Here is a 20681-nt window from a genome sequence, read left to right as displayed (position 1 = left end):
CACAAATTTACCGCCGGAATAATCCTCCTGTTTGGCGATGAATACCTAAGGCGTCCCACACCGGAGGATCTGGCCAGATTACTCCATATCAGAGAACAACGTGGATTTCCAGGGATGATTGGAAGCATCGACTGTATGCATTGGGAGTGGAAGAATTGTCCCACCGCTTGGAAAGGAATGTATTCACGAGGAACCAAAAAACCAACAATTGTCTTGGAGGCGGTGGCTTCATATGACCTCTAGATATGGCACGCCTTTTTTGGAGATCCAGGTACTATGAACGATCTTAATATTCTTGATGGATCACCTGTTTTTGATGACATTATTAACGGAATAGCTCCAGAAGTAAATTTTAATGTCAACGGAACGGAGTACGATATGGCTTATTATCTGACAGATGGTATTTATCTGAAATGGATGACTTTTATTCAATCTATCAGACTACCACAAGGTCCGAAGAATTCATTATTTGCTAAAACCCAAGAAGCTGTTCGAAAAGATGTTGAACGTGCCTTTGGAGTCCTGCAAGCTAGATTTGCCGTTGTCAAAAATCCATCTAAGTTATGGGATAAAGACAAAATATCAAATATTATGAGAGCTTGTATAATACTCCATAATATGATTGTCGAAGATGAACGAGCATCATTCACTCAGTATAACGCTTTTGAATTTCAAGAAAGAGAAGATGAGGATTCATTTTCCGTCAATATGCCTTCACATCTCGGCAATACAATGGATCGCCGAACAAGTCTTCGGAATAGACAAACCCATCAACAATTAAATATGATTTGATTGAATATATATGAGCTAAATTTGGACATCTTCCAAATGACATATAATTTCTAAATTTATATGAATTGAATAAAATGTTTGTTTTGTTTTATTTATGGTGTTTGTATGATTTTCTGTTTTTTTATAAATAAATGTTTGTAATATTCTATGAAATGGATAAAATGTTTGTCTATTCTATATTTTTTACAATTTAAAATGTTATATGTTTTATCCTAAACACATTAATTCTATGTTGCTATGTACTAAAATAAATAATTTATGTAGCTAAGGACAAATTAAAGTCCCACCAATAATCACCACATTTAACAAAGTCCCATAACAATGTCCTAACCATAACAATATTAATAAAAAATTCTAAGGACTCAATTTAAAGTCCTTGCAATAATGTTGCTCTAAGAGGATTCAAGGAAGGTCGCGCAATTTGATCTTGTATCAATGTAAAATTATGTAACAAGAAAGAAATATCGTATCCAGACTTAGCTAAATAAACTTCATTTCTCGTGAACTTTCATACCCACAAATCTTCTTCAGGCATAATATCACCATGAACAAAAATTTCAGACATCTTCCTATTGTTTCACCTTCGGCTATGCAGATATATCACCTCTAATACCATCAAGTTAACTTTAAAACGTTTTTTCTTTCTAATAGGAGGTCTAAAGATCCCATCCTAGTCTTCAAAAGAAAAAAAGTAACTAGATACGAGCATGTCTATCCATTAGAACCTCTAATGGGCTCTTATGATTAAATTAGTAGTTAATAAGGTGATTTGAGGAGTTAAGAACCTTTGTTAGTGTAAATAATTTTTGCCTCCTCCAATGGGAGAACCTCATAGGGGTTCTTAAATAATTTCTTTTATAATTTTTTTTAGTAAAATGATTTAAAATAAAAGCATACATAAATTTTTTAATAAAAATGACATAAAAACATATTAAATATACAAATACAAATCGTAAACGAGAAAAATCCGATTAGTTGAAATCTTGATTTGTTCCAAATTTTTGCCATATATTCTCAACCAAATCAGCTTTCAATTGTTGATGTATTATTTTATCACGAACTCGATTCCGAATGCTCATCATATTGCCGAGATTTGAAGGCATATATGTAGAATACGTGAAATCCACTTGTCAACTTCGATTTGATCCCGGTTGTGCGAAAACTGATACATCAAACTGAATGTACCCATCTCGTTGGTCTTCTACGATCATATTATGTAGAATGATACATGCTCTCATTATCTTGCCAATTTTATTTTATCCCACAAAAGAGCTGGATTTTTGACTATGGCAAATCGAGCTTGCAAGACCCCAAAAGCACGCTCGACATCTTTACGTAAAACTTTTTTGATGTGTAGCGAATAATGATGCTTTCGGACCTTGCGGAAGTGGAATAGATTGGACAAAAATAGCCCATTTTGGATAAATACCATCTGTGAGATAGTAAGCCAAATCGTACTGGTGTCCGTTGACAATGTAATTAACTTTTGGAGCTCGACCTTGTAATATATCATAAAAAACCGCTGATCGATCAAGAATATTGATATCGTTTAATGTACCTGGAGGTCCAAAAAACGCATGGCATATCCAGAGATCTTGTGAAGCTACAACCTCTAAAACAATGGTTTGCTTTCCTGATCCACGGGTATATTGACCTTTCCATGCGATCGGACAATTCTTCCACTCCCAATGCATACAATCAATGTTTCCTATCATCCCGGGAAATCCGCGTATCTCTCCAATATCGAATAGTCGTTGAAGATCTTCTGGCGTGGGTCTTTCTGGCGTGGGTCTTCTTAGAAACTCATCTCCAAATAAATTTATGATTCCTTGAACAAAATGTTCCAAGCATAAAAGCGCGGTGGTCTCACCAAGTCGGAGGTATTCGTCGACCGCATCAGCTGGGCAACCATATGCCATCATACGAATTGCTGCCGTTGCCATTGGTAACGCAGAGTGACCGAACCTTCCAGTAGCATCTCTTCTTTGTTGAAAGTATGGGATTTCAGCGGAGAGTCGATCAACAATACGCATGAACAAAAGCTTGTTCAATTGAAAACGACGTCGAAACATGTGAGAAGGATATGTTGCATCTTCACTAAAATAATCTTTCCATAACTGCATGTGTCCTTGTTCTCGTTGTCTTTCAATGTAGGCTCGTTTTTTTTTTACCTTGATGCTTCTTGACGGTCTTCATTATGAATGAAGAGATTTTCGAATTGTTGATCAAAAATTTGATCGAATTTTTCATCCATCTCTTCGAAATTATTAGAAGAAGAAGATGCCATTTAGAAAATGTTAAGAAAGATTTGATTATTTGGAGAAAAATAAGAAACAAGTACGATTGATAAGAAATAAGCAACAAAGTGAGATTGTGAAAAATAAGAAAGAAGCTCTTGCTCTCTCTCAAGTTGTTGTTGTTGTTTATTTGGAGGTTGATAAGAAAGAAGCAAAAATTTGAGATTGTGGAAAATAAGAAAGAAGCTCTTGCTCTCTCTCGAGTTGTTGTTGTTTATTTGGAGGTTGATAAGAAAGAAGCAACAATTTGAGATTGTGGAAAATAAGAAAGAAGCTCTTGCTCTCTCTCTCGAGTTGTTGTTGTTGTTTATTTGGAGGTTGATAAGCAAGAAGCTATTGCTTAGTGTTGCTCTCTCTCGTGTTAGTACAATTTATAAAGAAGCTATAAAACATAAAACATGAAACATATTGTCTTTTTATGTCACAAGCTATAATACATAAAATATGAAACATATTGTCTTTTTATGTCATAAGGTTACTGTCAACACACGGGATACAACTCATAAAGCTTTAGCCAAAAAATACAACAACTATTACATTGTGCATACTGTCTTCTTCTGTCACATGTTGGCCATCACGAGAAAGAGTGATCACAAAAGATCGCAACCGATACAACAACATCCCATTGTACATACCAGACCACCTGCAATAAAAACAAAGAGACAAAGGATACATCATACAGACCAACACGAGAATAAAACAACATCAAAGAGTGATCACAAAGATACAAGACAAAAAAGAGACCAAGACAAGAACAAGAGAAAGCTTTATAATGCATAACCAACAACAAAGAGACCAAGACAACAAAAACTTAACCATTAGATGGATGAACAACAAAGAGATTAACAGACTCAACATTAAGGCATAAAAACCCAAGAAGCCAAACAAACAACTCGACATTAGGCATAAAGACCCGAGAAGCCAAACAAACAACTTGACATTAAGCACAAACCAAACTAATTAGCCATTCTAACTTGACAACATGTCAGTTATTAGTTTATTTTTCAAGGCGATTTCAAGCTCACTAAGTGGCTCTGTCTTGGCAATCAAGCTGTCAAGAAGTTTTTGCTTGTTAAGCTGCTCCTTCAAGGCAAAGTCCTTCTGCCTTATCTCCCACATTCTATGAAACTCCACTAGCGGCTTCACTTCATCTTCAGAAGCCGTTCCCTTGCTTCTACCTTTCGCCTTTGCTGCTTTCACACCAACAGGACGAACCATTGCTTCATCCTCTCCTGCCACAGACGTTGATGACTGTGTCGAGCTATCATCTAACTTCTTTCTTTTTGAGCTAACCTTATCTCTAGTTGAAGAAGCTCCACACCACTTCTGATCATGGCGAAGCTCCAACCATGCATGCTCGAGTGTAAACTTTACCTTGTAATCATTGAAGAAGATGTCATGAACCATTATCAAGACATCATCCTCACTCTGCCCACTAGACTTTTGTTTCGTTGCCGCATCATAACACCCAACAAACTTGCAAACACCCTCATTAATCTTCCCACACTTTTGTTTACAGTGGCTTGGCTCTCTCTTTGGCAAACCCGCAAGCTTTGGACTTGATGCAAAATAAGCCGCAATCCGTTTCCAAAAGGCAATTGCTTTTTGCTCATTTCCTGTCACCGGATCTTTCGACGTGTTAAGCCAAGCACTTATAAGCACCACATCTTCAACTGGTGACCATTTATGTCTTTCTTTACGGTCAGACACAAAGGTTGCATCTTCGTTTGCATCTTCAGGGGATTGTGTACCAAATACAGACGCATCGGAGGTAGAGAGTTCTATTGAAGGTTCACGACTGACAAAGGAGAAAGAGGTGTTGGGTTGTTGACTGTTTAAGAGATTTTGAAAGCTACAAGGATGACTAAATGGATCCATAGCGCAGCAAAAGAAATTAAAAAAGGGGAAGGAGAGCTTGTTCTATTTTGCGAAAGGAAATATCAAAGGAGAATGAGATATGAAATGAGAAAGAGAGAGTTGCTCGGTTTTAAAAGCAACTTTAAGGAGAGTTTAGTAGGTGTTATGTGTTAATCTCATTCAATATATCTACCTAAAACGCAGACAACCAACAAAGTCAATGAATCTACCTAAACCCATCAGAGCAACCGAAAAATTTATTGTAGAGCCTTCTCGCAACTAACAGGTACATTTAATTACAATCTAATCTATGTCTAATACGCATTAAAAGGATTGTCGACTAACCTCTTGAGAGAAGAAAATGAAACAGAGAGGCTTTGATGATGTTTGATTCACTTTGATGAAGTTTGATCCGTTTCTTGCTGCTCCATTTCTATATCTACTCCGTGCAAAGATTAAGTAGATCATCACGATAAGAAGAAGAATTAAAAAGATTGTTAAATTAGATTAAGTTTATGTGAGAAGCTTTATCTCTACCATTGAACACAATAGCTACCATTGAACACAAACGCACCATAGCTATATCTCTAGCCTGAAACTAAATCAGAGTAAAGGAAAAAGACTAACCAATGTAGCTAGAACGTCTTTTACGAAGCTTCTTTATCAGAGACATAGCTCCTATGTTCTTCCTCTCTCGATGTAGTTTCTACAAAACCCATAATCTCAATAAACTAATTGGATCAACGAGATAGTGAATTAGAGACAAGGAAAGATACATACCTAGTGAATTAGAGACAAGGAAAGATACATACCTCTCTTTCTCTCGCGGCTCTTTCAATTACAACGAGCTATGTAAACTGGACAAGAACATACAAATATTAAGATCGAAGCAAATCAATATAATAAGAGAGACAAAGAGAGGAGATAAACACAGTCAAATCTCATCATCGACACAAAATTTTCGACAGAGTTTAGACGAATTCAATTCACGGAAAGAAAAATATAAAAGAAACAGAACCTTCACGGTGATTGCATGCACAAATCTGGAGGAGAACATCGCTGAAGAAATAAACGAATCAAAGATCATCTCCTTTGGAGATTTCCAGAGAATCGAGGACGAAGAGAGAGATCCGACGAAGGGATTTCGACGGAATCCAAGAAGACTGAGACAGAATCGACGACGGCGAAAGGGAGCTCTCATCATCTCCCTCGGAGATTTCGACACAATCGACGACGACGAAGACAAAGACCAAAGATTTCGAAGATGAGAGAGACGAACCGACTACGAATGAGAAGAGCCGAGTTTTTTTCCCTTTCGCGTAAAATGATCAAGCCAATACCCTACTGCCACGTAAGGAGTTTTAACCACTTCTAAACTCTCTTATTAAAGCACCGGTTATGTCCATTAATACCATTTTTTATTTAAATTTTTCCGTTTTTTTTTAAGAGCCCGTTTTGGAGGTGGTTTAAGGTTCCAACGCAACAAAAATCCGCATTATACGTAGAAACAAATGGGCTCATACAATTAGACGTTGGCCCATAGGCCCAAAAAGGTAGAGAACTATCGTGTGTTAGCAGCCGCTGTGTCATCGTGGAACTCCCATTTTCTCTCGTTCCCCTTTTTACTTCTTCTTCGTTCCCTCGATCGTCTCCGTCGCCGATCTCGTCACTTCATTTCCCGGTTAGTCTCTCTCTCTCTCTGTAGCCATGTTTCGTATTCGAATCGTTTCGATATGTTATCTGACATTTGATTGATAGCTATCGATATCGACGGATCTGTATGTAGACTCAGATTTCTAGGGCTTGTTCGCCTTTGTGCATTATCACTGCTTCATGATTCTGTTTCGATTCGTTTTATTTGCTCTCCAGCGAGTTGATTTGGTCCACAAAGCGTCAAATCAAATGGTTGGAGGAGGAGTTATCCAGCAAATTCTCAGGAGGAAGCTTCACTCCCAATCAGTCGTGAGATGTTTCCCACTCTCAATTAACCTTTTTTATAATCCTATATTGATTTGTGTTGAGTGAGATTTCAGCTTGGGATCTGTTTTAAAGAGATAATCCTCGAGATTTCTTTGTTGCGGTGGGTAAAAGCTTCGTGCTTTGGGAGATAAAGAATCATCTTTTGAATTCGTAGTGCCTTTTGATTAGTGTATAGCTTCTGCTTCAGTGTGAACCTAAGTATAAGGATAATTTGTAACAATCTTTTGAAATGGGCGTATTTTTTTTCAGCATGTGACTAATTTGTTTGCCGCAGACTTTTTTTTTTCTTAGCATTGGTTTTGTGTTTTTTCCTGCAGGCAACTCCGGTCTTGTCGTGGTTTTCTTCTAAGAAAGCTCATGTGGACGCTGATTCTTCGGGTGTAAGAGCATTTGCCCTCTTGGGTGCTGGTGTTACCGGGCTGTTGAGTTTCTCTACAGTAGCATCTGCTGATGAGGCCGAACACGGACTGGCCTGTCCAGACTACCCTTGGCCTCATGATGGCATTCTCAGCTCATATGATCATGCTTCGTGAGTGTTTATCTACTCATTGTCACCACTCTTGTTTGTTGGTAGCATCCTTGTAGTATTTCTGTCATAGGTTGTTTTACTTTTATAAGCTGAAGTGCTTATCCTGTTACCTTATATAGTTAGACTGTGAAACTTGGTCTAATAGACCTTTACTGTTTCTATACTTGTTTAACTGATGAAGGTTTGATGTTGTATGAGCAGGATCCGTCGTGGGCATCAAGTTTATCAGCAAGTCTGTGCATCTTGCCATTCAATGTCTCTGATCTCATACCGTGATTTGGTGGGTGTCGCCTACACTGAGGAAGAGGCAAAGGCAATGGCAGCTGAAGTCGAGGTTGTTGATGGACCTAATGATGAGGGTGAGATGTTCACCCGTCCTGGTAAACTCAGTGACCGCTTGCCTCAACCTTATGCCAATGAATCCGCTGCAAGGTTCGCTAATGGTGGAGCCTATCCTCCTGATCTCAGTCTTATCACTAAGGTCTGTTACTATTTGACTTAAAACTGAATATTTGTAGCAAACTTGAGTTTAGTAATCTAAGTGGTTCCATTCTACTTCCTGCCAGGCACGCCACAACGGTCAAAATTACGTCTTTGCTCTTCTCACGGGTTACCGTGACCCTCCTGCTGGCATTTCGGTAAGTTATATCTCATTTTCTACATTAGACTTCTTCGAATTCAGATTTCCTGGTTGTGAAAGAGTCTATGATGATTCTACAGATAAGAGAAGGGTTACACTACAACCCTTATTTCCCTGGGGGAGCAATTGCTATGCCGAAAATGCTTAATGATGAAGCTGTTGAGTATGAAGATGGTGTACCCGCCACAGAGGCACAGGTTAGCTTTCCTTCATTTAAAATAATTGACACACGGATGTTTGGCTTAGTGTTCAGTCAGTGTCATGGTTTTAACTTCACTTTTTTTGTCAATTGCGGCGCAGATGGGTAAAGATGTTGTGTCATTCTTGTCTTGGGCAGCTGAACCAGAAATGGAAGAGAGGAAGTTGGTAGGCTTATCTTCCCTTTTTTCTCTGATGCATATTGCATTTTGGTTAATGTGAGAAAATTTCAGATGAAGTTACTTGATTTGTTGTCTTGTAGAAAGTATAGTATGCTAATAGGTCTTAGTCTTAGCGGTAAGACATAATCATCTTCATATGCTGCTAACATGGTTTGACTAGTTTTTACAATCTTTCCAACCCAGCTTCTAAACTCATCCAAAGAACCAGCTAAAACCGGGAGCTAGCTCTTATATAGGTTCATATTTGAGATGGCAGTTAATGTGTTGGGTTTCATTGTTTGCAGATGGGTTTCAAGTGGATATTCCTACTATCTCTTGCTCTGCTCCAAGCAGCGTACTACAGGCGACTGAAATGGTCGGTTCTCAAGTCCAGGAAGCTGGTTCTCGACGTGGTTAACTAAAGCACCGCTTAGTAAGCTTTTGCAGTTGGCTTCAGACCCAGTCGTTTTTTTCAACAATGGATGTTCAAAAAAGGAGAAGAGCCTTTCTCTGAGGGTAATAACGTATCTATCTCCATATTTTTGTGTCATAAAAATCTTTGAAGGTTGAAAGACCCTCTTCTTTTACTTTTTAGCACCATCTAGAGAGTTTTATGAGGATAATAACGAAAAATATCTCATCCTCGTAATCAAACATGATTTGAGATTATACGCTTTGTTTTTGTTTCATTTCCCAAACCGTTACGGTTAATCTTTCCAGTTTGTTCAATAAAGAATTCATCTTTGTACTCGCTTTCCTGCCTTACTTAACTCCGATGCCATGTGGAGAATATTTTATTTCTTGGTCACAAGGGCGAGTTATTTTTTTGTTTTGTTTAACAACATAAAAATTGATAACTTTTTAGACTAAATCAATCAAATTGAATAAACAAAACACAACACACGACTGTAAAAAATTTCCAACACTGCGTACCAACTAGTATGTCTTATCTTTGTATTTTTATAAAACTGGTTTCATAAAGGAAATCTTTAAAAAACTTCATACGATGATTCCATTTTTTTCAGATGGGTGAAAAAAACAAAGTTATGTCCGTATCAACACCATATTCACCAAATTAGAACACATTGCATGGATATTATTAGCTACACTACATGTTATTTCATTTTGTTGTCCATAAGCGCCTTCGTACACTTCAAACTAGAGCTGTCACAGTTGGAACATTTCAGTTAGATGGTTTGGATGGTCCATATTGGACAATGGTCCAAACAAATGTCCAAGACCAATAGAGATCATGTCCAAATGGGTATGCCCATGGACACTCAATAATATTTATAATTATTTTTCAATTATTAGTTTAGATTTTATTTCTAAAATTTGGAAATTATGTTTACTTTCCAAAATTATAAAAGCATTTTTTTTCTTGTCAAAACTATAACTATGTTTTCCTCTCAAAACCGAAAAATTTCATTTTTCCGCTAAAATCGAGAAATTGCGTTTTCCCGCCAAAATCCGAGAAGTTGGGTTTTCTCGTTAAAACCGAAAAGTTACGTTTTCCCGCCAAAACAAAAAATTGTGTTTTCCCGTTAAAACCGAGGTATTGCGTTTTCCCGCCAAAATCCGAGAAGTTGTGTTTTCCCGCCAAAACCGAGAAGTTGCGTTTTCCCGTCAAAACCGAGAAATTGCTTGTGCTTTCCCTTTAAAACCAAAAAATTGCGTTTTCCCGCCAAAATTGAAAAATTGCGTTTTCCGCCAAAACCGAAAAATTATGTTTCCCGCAAAAACCAAGAAATTATGTTTTCCGCCAAAACCGAGAAATTGCATTTTTTCCGCCAAATTTATGAAATACATTTTTTCGTCAAAATTGTGAAATTATGTTTTCCGTCGTTAATTTTTTATTTTAACGATAAAACTGTTTTTTTAGTTAAATTGTAAAGCTATGCTTTCTTTTGTTAAACTCATGAAAGTATGTTTTAGAAAGTCTGTGGACACCCATTGTCCATTTGGTCTTCGTCCAATTGAACCATGTACCAATTAGTCTTTTGTCCGGATCATTTATAAATTGGGCACGTCTATAGCCCACCCAAAATGAATTGAGCTGGACTAGCCCATGGTCAGCCCGCCCGGTTGACACCTCTGCTTCAAACTCCGCAATCAGAAAAACTCTAGCTTCCTTAGACTCAACACAATCGTTCAACCTTCACAAACCTATCTGACTATAAGCTTGAATAATGGGCTTTAAATTCTCAATGGGCCTTAATATTGAGCTTGGTAAGATGATATAATCAATCAAAACCTACTGTCTGGCTCAGAGGGGAAGGAAAAAAAATACTAGGAAACAGTGAGCGGAATGAGATTTCGAGTTGGGGGAAAACCACCGGCGCACATCTTTTTCCGGTAATCAGAGATTCTCCCACCGACGTGAAAGTAATTTCTTGTTGCTTTAGATCTAAATATATATTTCCTTATAGCTGGAACTGAGATGTCTCTTCAAAAACACCAATGGCGAACAAACCTGATCATCACCACCGATCTTCTAGGAGACTGATGCTTGTATTGTACTCCACTTGTGTTCTCGGGATAGGCTTCGCCGCAGCTTTACTTTGTCTGTCTTCTACTAAACTATCATTATCCAGCGTTTCTTCCATCTGGGTACCTGAAAACCCACCGGAGATTCAAGCTCCGAGCATCGATTCCCGGATTGTTCAGAAGGTAAGTTTCGACCCATTGTGTAAAAACGATGACTTTCTCTCTTGGGTTCTTAAAGTGTTCGCCTTTTTTGTAGAGAAGCAAACAGTCGAACAAGACAAAAGATGACCATGCTAATGTCCGTTTATTATCGGCGACATTTGCCGATTTGCCGGCGCCGGAGTTACATTGGGAGCAAATGACGTCAGCTCCAGTTCCTCGACTTGACGGATACTCCGTGCAAATCAAAAACCTTTTGTATGTCTTCTCCGGCTACGGCAGTCTCGACTACGTAAGTACTCGTTTTACTACATAAACTTGTCTTTTTAACAATGTGTGTTTGATGATAAGGTTGATGACATTGATTCTCCTCCTCAGGTTCATTCTCATGTGGATGTGTTCAACTTCACAGACAACAAATGGTGTGACAGCTTCGACACTCCTAAAGAGATGGCTAATTCTCACCTCGGGATCGTGACGGATGGACGGTATGTGTATGTGGTTTCAGGGCAGTTTGGTCCTCAGTGCAGAGGTCCCACTTCTCGTTCCTTTGTCTTAGACTCAACCACCAAGACCTGGCTCGACTTTCCTTCATTGCCAGCTCCAAGGTATGGTCTTTAGTTGCTTCCCATATTCTTAGAAAGTTTAGGCTACGCTTGGTAGAACATGAAAAGATAATTTGAGGAATGGAGTTGTTGAGGGTTTAGGGATTCTAAAAAGTATCAATCTTGAAGGTTCATGAGTGATGCCACCAAATAGTATTGTCTTACCACATAAGCAGCTCCTTTTGTTGGATTTCAGGTATGCACCTGCGACTCAGATATGGAGAGGGAGGCTTCACGTGATGGGAGGAAGCAAAGAGAATCGCAACGCCGTTGCTCATGACCATTGGAGCATAGCTGTCAAAGGCGGAAAAGCTCTTGACAAATGGCGAGAAGAGGTTCCAATACCTCGAGGTGGACCACACAGGTTTTTCAATACTTGCTCCAATCACACCTCCTTTTGTTTTGAGCCTCCCTCTATGCTGCTTATCATAATGGGTTTAATATGGTTTTGTAGGGCTTGTGTAGTTGCTAACGACAAGCTACTTGTGATAGGCGGTCAAGAAGGTGACTTCATGGCCAAACCCAACTCACCAATCTTCAAATGCTCACGTCGACGAGAGGTGTTCACCCTCTTTTTTTTTTTTGCAATACCACACTTTGATGTATCCTCAAACAGTTCCTAATGTTTAGTCGCATTTTCAGTTCTTCAATGGTGAGGTGTACATGATGGACGAGGGGATGAAATGGAAGATGTTACCACCCATGCCAAAGAACAATTCCCACATTGAATCAGCTTGGATCATTGTCAATAACTCGATCGTTATCGTTGGTGGAACCACTGATTGGCATCCAGTGACCAAAAGGCTTGTTCTTGTTGGAGAGATCTTTCGGTTTCAGTTAGACACTTTGGTTAGTATTATGCTTTCTCTTGTTACTTTTTTTTTTTCTTCTGGTTCCTTAAACCTAAACGTTTTTCTTTTTATCTGTTTGATAAAAAATTCTCAGACGTGGTCTGTGATCGGACGGTTACCGTACCGTGTCAAAACAGCTATGGCTGGATACTGGAACGGCTATTTGTACTTCACGTCCGGGCAACGAGATAGAGGACCTGACAATCCACAGCCTGGGAAAGTTATTGGAGAAATGTGGAGAACTAAGTTGAAGTTTTGATGTCAATTGTTTTGTAATCTGAAAGATAATATAGAGCTTTGGAGATTACTGTATTTTATATATTACTTGCTACAACCAAAAAATTATATATATGGAGCTTCTATCTACATAGCTTGTTATATCCAACAGTCACCAGACATGAGATGATGAGTCAATATATATGGAGCTTCTATCTACATCCTAGAGTGGTTTGGTTATGCATGGCTGTTGAGAGTTGGTTAAGACTATTTAACCAGCTGGTATGTATTTGAACTTTGAAGCTTGTATTTTTAAAGAAAGTTGAATCAAATAAAATATCAATTTTGTGAGATCATTTTGTTCATTTTTGTCTGCGTATGAATCATTCGCAAAGTCATGCTCTGATGTAACTATTTCAGAATAAGGACAAAAAATATAAGATAGAGACTTAAAATAGTTATCGTGGTCGGTCCATGAGAACGACATGTTCTATATGCTTGTTTTGTTTAGTGTAGAAGTCATTACCCACATGTTACCTTCTCTCATTTTGTTATCTTTCTCTGTAATAATGAAAGCTAATATAATAACAACTTGGTCAAAATTGTATTTGGTGTCAATATTCAAAGACAACGCTTATCAATTTATATTATTTGGTTCAGATGGCCAGTCTCTAATAGTTAGGTTGACTAATTATAGTTTAGGAACCTGGCTTTAAAAACATATGTTCAATTGTAAATCATTTTACAGAATGCAAACCTCTATGTTGGTAGTTTTTGCATGTCAATTTACGGGGTTTTTACTTTGTTTAACCAAACAAATTAAATTGGATTCCTCTAATATCGTGAACCATTAGAAGTGGGCACACACATCACACATGACACACCTTCCACTTTTGTTCCTCTTTTTGTTTGAATGCTTTCTTGGATCCTTGCGCATTGTCTCGACTCTTGAACCGATAACAACACATTGCCCATGCCATCATTTCTTCTCTGAAGATTCCATTTGTTATTAGATTTTGGTTTTAGCTAAAATTTTATTTCTTTTATTTTTAATCTGGTTTCCGAACACATAGTATCTTACTATGTATTTGTACAATATTGGCTTTATGCTTCCAGGATAACAAAGTTATAGACGTGTGTAACAAACCATGTTCTAGTTACGTTTTAAAATACATGACTTCTAGCTATTTTGCTATCGCATCCTGGTTTTACGATCAGCTAGCTATGCATAAACTATTACGTTACTTGATTTACACGAAAACTTTCTCAAATTATTTCACATAAACCTCGATCTAAACCTTCTACAAAAAAAACTATAGACCAAATAAAAACCAGCACAGCTTGTCAGTGATATAGTAGACGATAATATACTTACAGCACTTCTAAGTTGCAATGGCATTTTCTTCTTGAGATATTTTGCCAATGACTACAAACTTGTATTTAGCACAAAAAAAAATGACTACAAACTTGTGACAAACAATTTTTTTTTTTAAACGAACTTTGAAAATTTGATGCTTAGTGGGCGTTTGTCTATATATAATTATAAAAGGTTCAGAAATCCATATAGATGACCCACTCCTACATAAATCATTATTTTTATTATATACTCTGTCTTTTGTATTACTAATTCTCACTCCATTTGTTATTTTGTTGTGGTCACGGAAAGAGAAATCAGATGACAATACTATTGGATTCATAAAGCATCATAAAATTCATTATTAATATTAAAACTGATAATTACGAGTTTGATTAACGTTTGTCGACAAAACAAAATTTGCCGTATGCATCAATCAATCCATGTACAGTCAAATTCGTAAGAGATAATATTTTATGAGCTAAAATGAAAAAGTTTGATAAACAAATTTGGCATCCAGTGATAAAACAGGGTTGGACCATCACCAATTCCAAAAAAAAACTGATTAGTAAACCCAATCAATCAAATAACACAATAATCCAAAATATAAACAACGTATTTTAGACAAATTTATATACTCAACTACATTTAAATACTTTTATTGATACTACACAGAAAAATCGAAATGTTAGAGCAACTAGCTAGAACAAATATTGGACTAGTCACTTAAAACAGAAATAACTTGGTTTCTTTTGAACAAAAAAAAAATTGGTTTCAAAATGTGAATTTGATGACACTGTAGAGCATATATAGTTTGAGATTTAACACGACATCACTGATGATAAATTTATAACCTAATTTCATAAATTGCACTGATATACAATTTTAAACTTCATTCGGTGTTGGCAGATAAAACCCTAGCTAACTTCAAATTCAAAACGATCTAAACATCGTATGACATTTTAAAATTCATCTATTATTTACATTGTATATCCCATCGTCCAGCTGTATGTATATGAAATATCGTTATCTAGTATCATTCACAACTTTGTATAAAAAAATATAAAATTAATTTACCTTATAGTATCGCCCTTCACCATACAACCATATAAAATAAAATAGCTGAATTATATGGAGCCGCTTTTATGGTTATCCTAAAGAGGCAATATGTTCCCTTTAGCCAACAGAAAAATGTCCTTTTGGAGATCAGAAGATCGATTTCGCTGAAGTAAGTTGTGACTAAAATGTTAATGCAAATAGTCAAAGAGTACATTTGTATTTATTAGTTTCCCAACGATAGTTGTAGCTGGCATCTAATATTTTCGGTTAATCAATGATGCTAATCTTCATATTTCATTTAGAAAACAATAAGAAACTAATCCAGTATATATAGTAAGTCATTTTTTTGTTAAATATATTGTCTACACGCAGTCTAGATCAAGTATCATCTTAAATCTTACTAAACGAGAATCTTTCCTTTTTTTGTTTTTGGATAAGAAAAACGATAATCTTTTCAGTTTTCACTTTCCAGCACGCAAATATATTGGATATACTGGTAAATATTATACGTTTGACAAAACGAAGACAATTGTTAGGTGGTAGATCTTAGACTTTTAAACGCTGCAGGACCATTGCTATCAAAATATGTAAATGTATTTTTATATATCGATAAATATCATAAGAAAAGTGCAATGCTTCTTTAGCTGTTTACAGTAGATTCAAACTATAAATAAAGCGATGAGACTTCTAATATATCCAAATGTAATATAACATCAAAAGCATAACATAATATAGATCCTATTACTAAAGAGTAAAGGGTAAAGACATACTAGGAATTGCGTAAGAGTCTTATGCATGGTGAGTTTATTCGTATATATTATCAATAATTTTTTTTAATATATTTGATCATTTTATTTATACATATACAATATTTTGTTTGTTATTATATAATTTCTTAATGATAAACCAGATCAATTTTTATTAAAAATTATGGAACTAAACTATAATTAATATACATGGATTGATCGGATTGGACATTAAACAAATTATGACATAAATTTTTTTTTTCACCGAACACATTCTTGAAAAAGTAAACAGTATTGTTTCCACAGTTGAATTATTTTGACTTTTGTCTTCCGTATGGTTTTGAAAGGCTTCAGATTAACCATCGAATTGATACATGTTATTTTAATGCTTTTAGTCGTATACTTAAGGAAAACTTACATTTTTATAATTTAAACTCATTTAAAAAAAAATCAAAATATAACATATAAAAAAATATAACATATTAGAAAAATATAACATATAGGGTTTCCTCATTTTTTTAATTTAAAGTCATTTAAAAAATCAAAATATAACATATAAGAAAAAATCTAATTTTTTATTATATGGTTAATGTGATTGTTTATTTTTTTTTAACAATACAAAATTAAACAAAAATGAAGAAAGATGCAAAAATTGTTATTAAATCTTTATTATTCATAGTCATTAATTGACATATATATGTTAACCTTATTAGGTAATTCTGTAGCTTTTATCTAAGAAAAAAATACACGTTTCTTATATTTTGGGTTAATATAATGTTCTCTAGTAATTGAATTTGAACTAACATTTTTTTTTCAATTGAATCTTAAGCTGTCACGTAACCTAAATTGATATCCCAACTAAGTGACACATAAGCAGTGTTTTTTTTTAATTACTAAGGCCGGTTCACCCTACGGGCGGGATGATAATTTGAAAATAATTTAAATAATTAGAGTAAATATTTTTGATTTTTGTTTAATATTTGCTTTTATTTTAAAATGGTTTGTTCTATATTAGTATAAATCATTATTTTATTGATTATTATTCTTTATTCAGTTTTATTCTCATTACAATTAACTAATTTTTTTCTTAAGATTAATAAGACTGTTTATTTAAAGTTTTATTCTGTTTTTTATTTTGTTGGTGTAGAATCGTTTAATTTATTTGTTTAGTTTGAAGCTATCAAGTTTTATCTATTCTCTTACATTATTTTATATTGTGTGTCTCTTATTCGAATATATAACTATATATTTTATTTTTACATAGTTATGGATCTATGTTTATAGTTTTTTTAGAATCCTTGACATAAATATTTAGAATACATTCTACATTTATTTAGTTAGAATAACTTAATATATCTCTTTTATATAAAAATATTATTCATTTTTTATATTTATTTTTTCCCAGTATTTTATTATATTTTTCCTAACAATTATTTTTATTTTTATTATCTATTAATTTTTTTGTTGTGGTCTTATTTTTGTATAAACTTTTTTAATCCATTATATATTGCTATCTCTTAAAATAGTTACTATTTAACTCCTAATCTGAAACCAATGTGTTAAGATTAATAGTTGTTTACATATAATAAGTCAAATGGATAGTTGTTTCCTCTAAAATATGGAGGAATTAATTGTTTTATAATCTACCAAAATTCAAAATAAAATAATTGTATTATTATCATAAAAAAACTATTAGTTAAAATAATTTTTCATCTAAATTGGTAGGAGAGAGAGCATCACGTGGAGGCTAAACTATAATATTCCCTCCGTTTATTAAGAATAGATGTTTTGGTATTTCCACACATATTAAGAAAACACATTAATAATGCATCATTTTTTAAATTATCAAATTCCAATGCTTATTAACCAATAGTATTTCAATAAATCCAATTAATTTTATTGAAATTTGTAAATTTTGTATAGAAAACACAAAAAATCTATCTTTGTGAAACAAAAATTTTCTCTAAAACTTCTATCCTAATGAAACGGATGGAGTAAAAGATAAGGGTCAAAATCTAAGATAAAGAACTAAAAATTGGTCCAAATCCAGCAACAGTTGGCTTAGCCAATGAGTAATTTTCAAAAAAGACCGTTAAAAATATAAGAAATTAATTAAAACTTCACCCTCAAGTTACTGACAATAACAAAATTGCCACTTATCTTATAGTTGTTAATAAATCGTACGCACAGAGGATTAATGTTTTATTTTAAAAATCCATTACAAATCCTTCGAACTCTCGTCTTTTCCGATCTCTGGATCTAGGGTTTTGTTTTTCCACTCTCTCTCTCTATCTTTCGTCTTTTTCACTGTCATGGCTTAGCAGAATTCCTCTAGTTTTGAGAGTTTTAAGGTTCCTCAAATTTTTTCTCTCTTGATATTCAAAGATCTTTTTTTTTCTTCAACCATTCTAGTGATCTCTGAGATCACGTCGATCTGAATCAATCAGGACAAAATTAAAGTTCAGAAACTTTGAAAAGAAGATGCAAGAAAACCAAGTGAAGAAGGTTACTCTCTCTCTCTCTTCGGAATTGCGCTAGGCGCGAGTCGGACGGTTGGTATGGGCCTAGCAATTTAACAGAAAATTGGTAATTACTTGGGAATTAAAGCTTAGTTTTAAGGGTTTTTTAATTTTTTTTGATAAATTAATATATACTACCAAGACTGCGGAACTAAAATCAGTTAAGTTATAGTGGTCTAGTGGTAATTGTCCCCTTTTTAATCCATGACGTGACATGTTGAATCTCCAGAAATGCTTTTTTTTTTATTATGTTTTTGTTTAATGAAGGGCAATAATGTAAATAATCAATCATCTTTCTCACGACAGATTTAGGTTTTCTGCAACTTCTTTGTGTCTGCTGTCAACCTTAAATAACCAAATCTATGAGTCATCTTGCTGTTTTTTCATCAGATTAATAAGTTTGGCCATTGATACTACATCTAAAAAGTTCAAATCTCTGGAGAAAAGGAAACTTTTAGTGAAACCGATTTATGGCCGTTTATGGTGTAATCGCCGCCGCCTAATCGGCTTCCACGGCCGTGTTTTCGAACATGGCTCTCTCTCTCTCTATATATATATATATGTCCTACTTTGATTATGTGATTCCTCCAGGACACGAAAGAGATGGAATTTTTCGACGCAAACCAATACATGATCCTCGAAGTCATTGGCAAAGGAAACTATAGAGTCGTGTGCGCACACACGGGAGAGAAAGCCAAGATCAACAAGGTCTTCGAACACATCTCCGACGCACTTCGTATGCTCCGCGAGGTGAGTCTTTCTATTGGACTCGCCATCAAGCCCACGATGCAAAAAAATAAATGATACGGAGAGTTTTAGTAATAGGACATTGTCACCTACCTTTTGATGCATCGATTTTCTGACTTGGAATCTTAGGTCGCAGTACCAGAAAGGAGTAAACCCTTATTTATAATAGTAGATTATATTTTTTTTATAATTTTTTAAATGATTCTCGATTAATATATATAAGATATATTAACATCATTACAAAAGAAAAAGATCATCTCTAGTGAATCCAAAATTCACTTTCATCATGAGTTACTTTAATTAATGAGAGTTACTTCTCACCGCTCCAATTTTTGACCGTCAAATTACATTTTCAAATCAAATCCCCTATATATTAATTGAGAAACAATTGAAAAAATATAAAAATAGTTTTGCTTGTCAATCAATTAAGATGTTTAATTATCTCATGTGGCAGCTTTAGATTCAATTGAAAAAAATTAGGTCCAAAAATCGATTGTGTATATTCGCTAGGGAAATATAATATAAACTATACTATATTCGAAAAACAAAACCATATGAAGAAATGTATAATACGTACTTTAATCGAAGTTTAAGACAAACGTCGATCTTTAGAAGATTTATAGTCGAAGTCCTATAAATCCGAGTGACGACCATCTCATCTTCATCGTTTCATCTCCATATCAAGTCTGAGCTCGCGCTCCGATCATCACCACCGGATCGACTCCTTCTCCGCCGCTATTGTCTTCGGCCGGGCATGAAGCTTCTTCTGTACAAGTAACCTCTGTCGTGTCCAGCTCTTAGGGTGAGCTCCTCCTCCTGGAATCCAGCCATCGTAAGTTTCCAATCCGGTCACGACCTTATTCCTGCCATGTCACTTCCGCTGCTTCGTCGCACTCTGCTTCTCACGCCGCCGTCTCCGTCAAAGCTCGAAGTCAGAAACCTCTCACCAGAATCCATGGCCACAAAAAACCTCCTCCCGGGTGTCCTGCGAAGCTATTTCCGGCGTCTTCAAATCAAGCCTAGCCGTCGTCGGATGAAGCGCAGCTCGATCAAAGAGCAACAATGGTCAAATTTCTCCGGCGGACCTCTCCATGGATCTTGGATACATCAAGTTAATTAAAAAATAATAATAATAATAGACTTTTTCTTGGGTTCACCCCTAGGGTGAACCTTTAGGTTCACCAACCAATAAAAAGTTGTCATTTTAGATCTAGTATCTTTTAATTAAGGAAACAAAATAACTTGCCAAATTATATTATGCTTTTAAAATAAAAAATAAAAAATTAAATAAATAAAAATAACAATAGTTCTAAAAAAATATTATTTAAAAAAAATATTTATTTTTAAGATTTAGAGTTTAGTGTTTAAGATTTATAATTTAGAATTTATCCAAATGTTTAGTGTTTTTCCAAGGGTTTAGGGTTTACCCAAGGTTTTAGGGTTTACCCAAAGGTTTAAGGTTTTCCCAAGGGTTTAGGGTTTAG

The 20681-nt window shown here is 35.2% G+C and overlaps 3 protein-coding genes across 3 annotated transcripts; 2 read left to right on the top strand and 1 right to left on the bottom strand.

The window, feature by feature from the left end:
* Window positions 1–4058: 4058 nt before the first annotated feature.
* Window positions 4059–4967, bottom strand: LOC106303129 (glutathione S-transferase T3-like). Its single transcript, XM_013739478.1, has one exon. It carries the CDS (start codon window positions 4965–4967, stop codon window positions 4059–4061), a length of 909 nt encoding a protein of 302 aa, XP_013594932.1.
* A 1473-nt stretch (window positions 4968–6440) lies between these two features.
* Window positions 6441–9206, top strand: LOC106301601 (cytochrome c1 1, heme protein, mitochondrial). Its single transcript, XM_013738046.1, has 8 exons — window positions 6441–6627; window positions 6816–6908; window positions 7244–7455; window positions 7657–7936; window positions 8022–8093; window positions 8176–8292; window positions 8396–8461; window positions 8760–9206. Exons 2-8 carry the CDS (start codon window positions 6849–6851, stop codon window positions 8874–8876), a joined length of 924 nt encoding a protein of 307 aa, XP_013593500.1. The 5' UTR covers window positions 6441–6627; window positions 6816–6848; the 3' UTR covers window positions 8877–9206.
* A 1515-nt stretch (window positions 9207–10721) lies between these two features.
* LOC106302132 (kelch repeat-containing protein At3g27220) lies at window positions 10722–12924 on the top strand. The gene is made up of 8 exons (XM_013738653.1): window positions 10722–10809; window positions 10884–11124; window positions 11198–11392; window positions 11479–11708; window positions 11902–12069; window positions 12160–12265; window positions 12348–12554; window positions 12651–12924. Exons 2-8 carry the CDS (start codon window positions 10915–10917, stop codon window positions 12813–12815), a joined length of 1281 nt encoding a protein of 426 aa, XP_013594107.1. The 5' UTR covers window positions 10722–10809; window positions 10884–10914; the 3' UTR covers window positions 12816–12924.
* Window positions 12925–20681: the final 7757 nt, after the last annotated feature.

This window comes from Brassica oleracea, chromosome C7 (genome assembly GCF_000695525.1).
Source record: "Brassica oleracea var. oleracea cultivar TO1000 chromosome C7, BOL, whole genome shotgun sequence".
In the NCBI taxonomy this organism is placed as follows: Eukaryota; Viridiplantae; Streptophyta; class Magnoliopsida; order Brassicales; family Brassicaceae; genus Brassica; species Brassica oleracea.
Note: the sequence above shows the minus strand (reverse complement) of the source record. Positions and strands in the feature narration are given on the sequence as shown.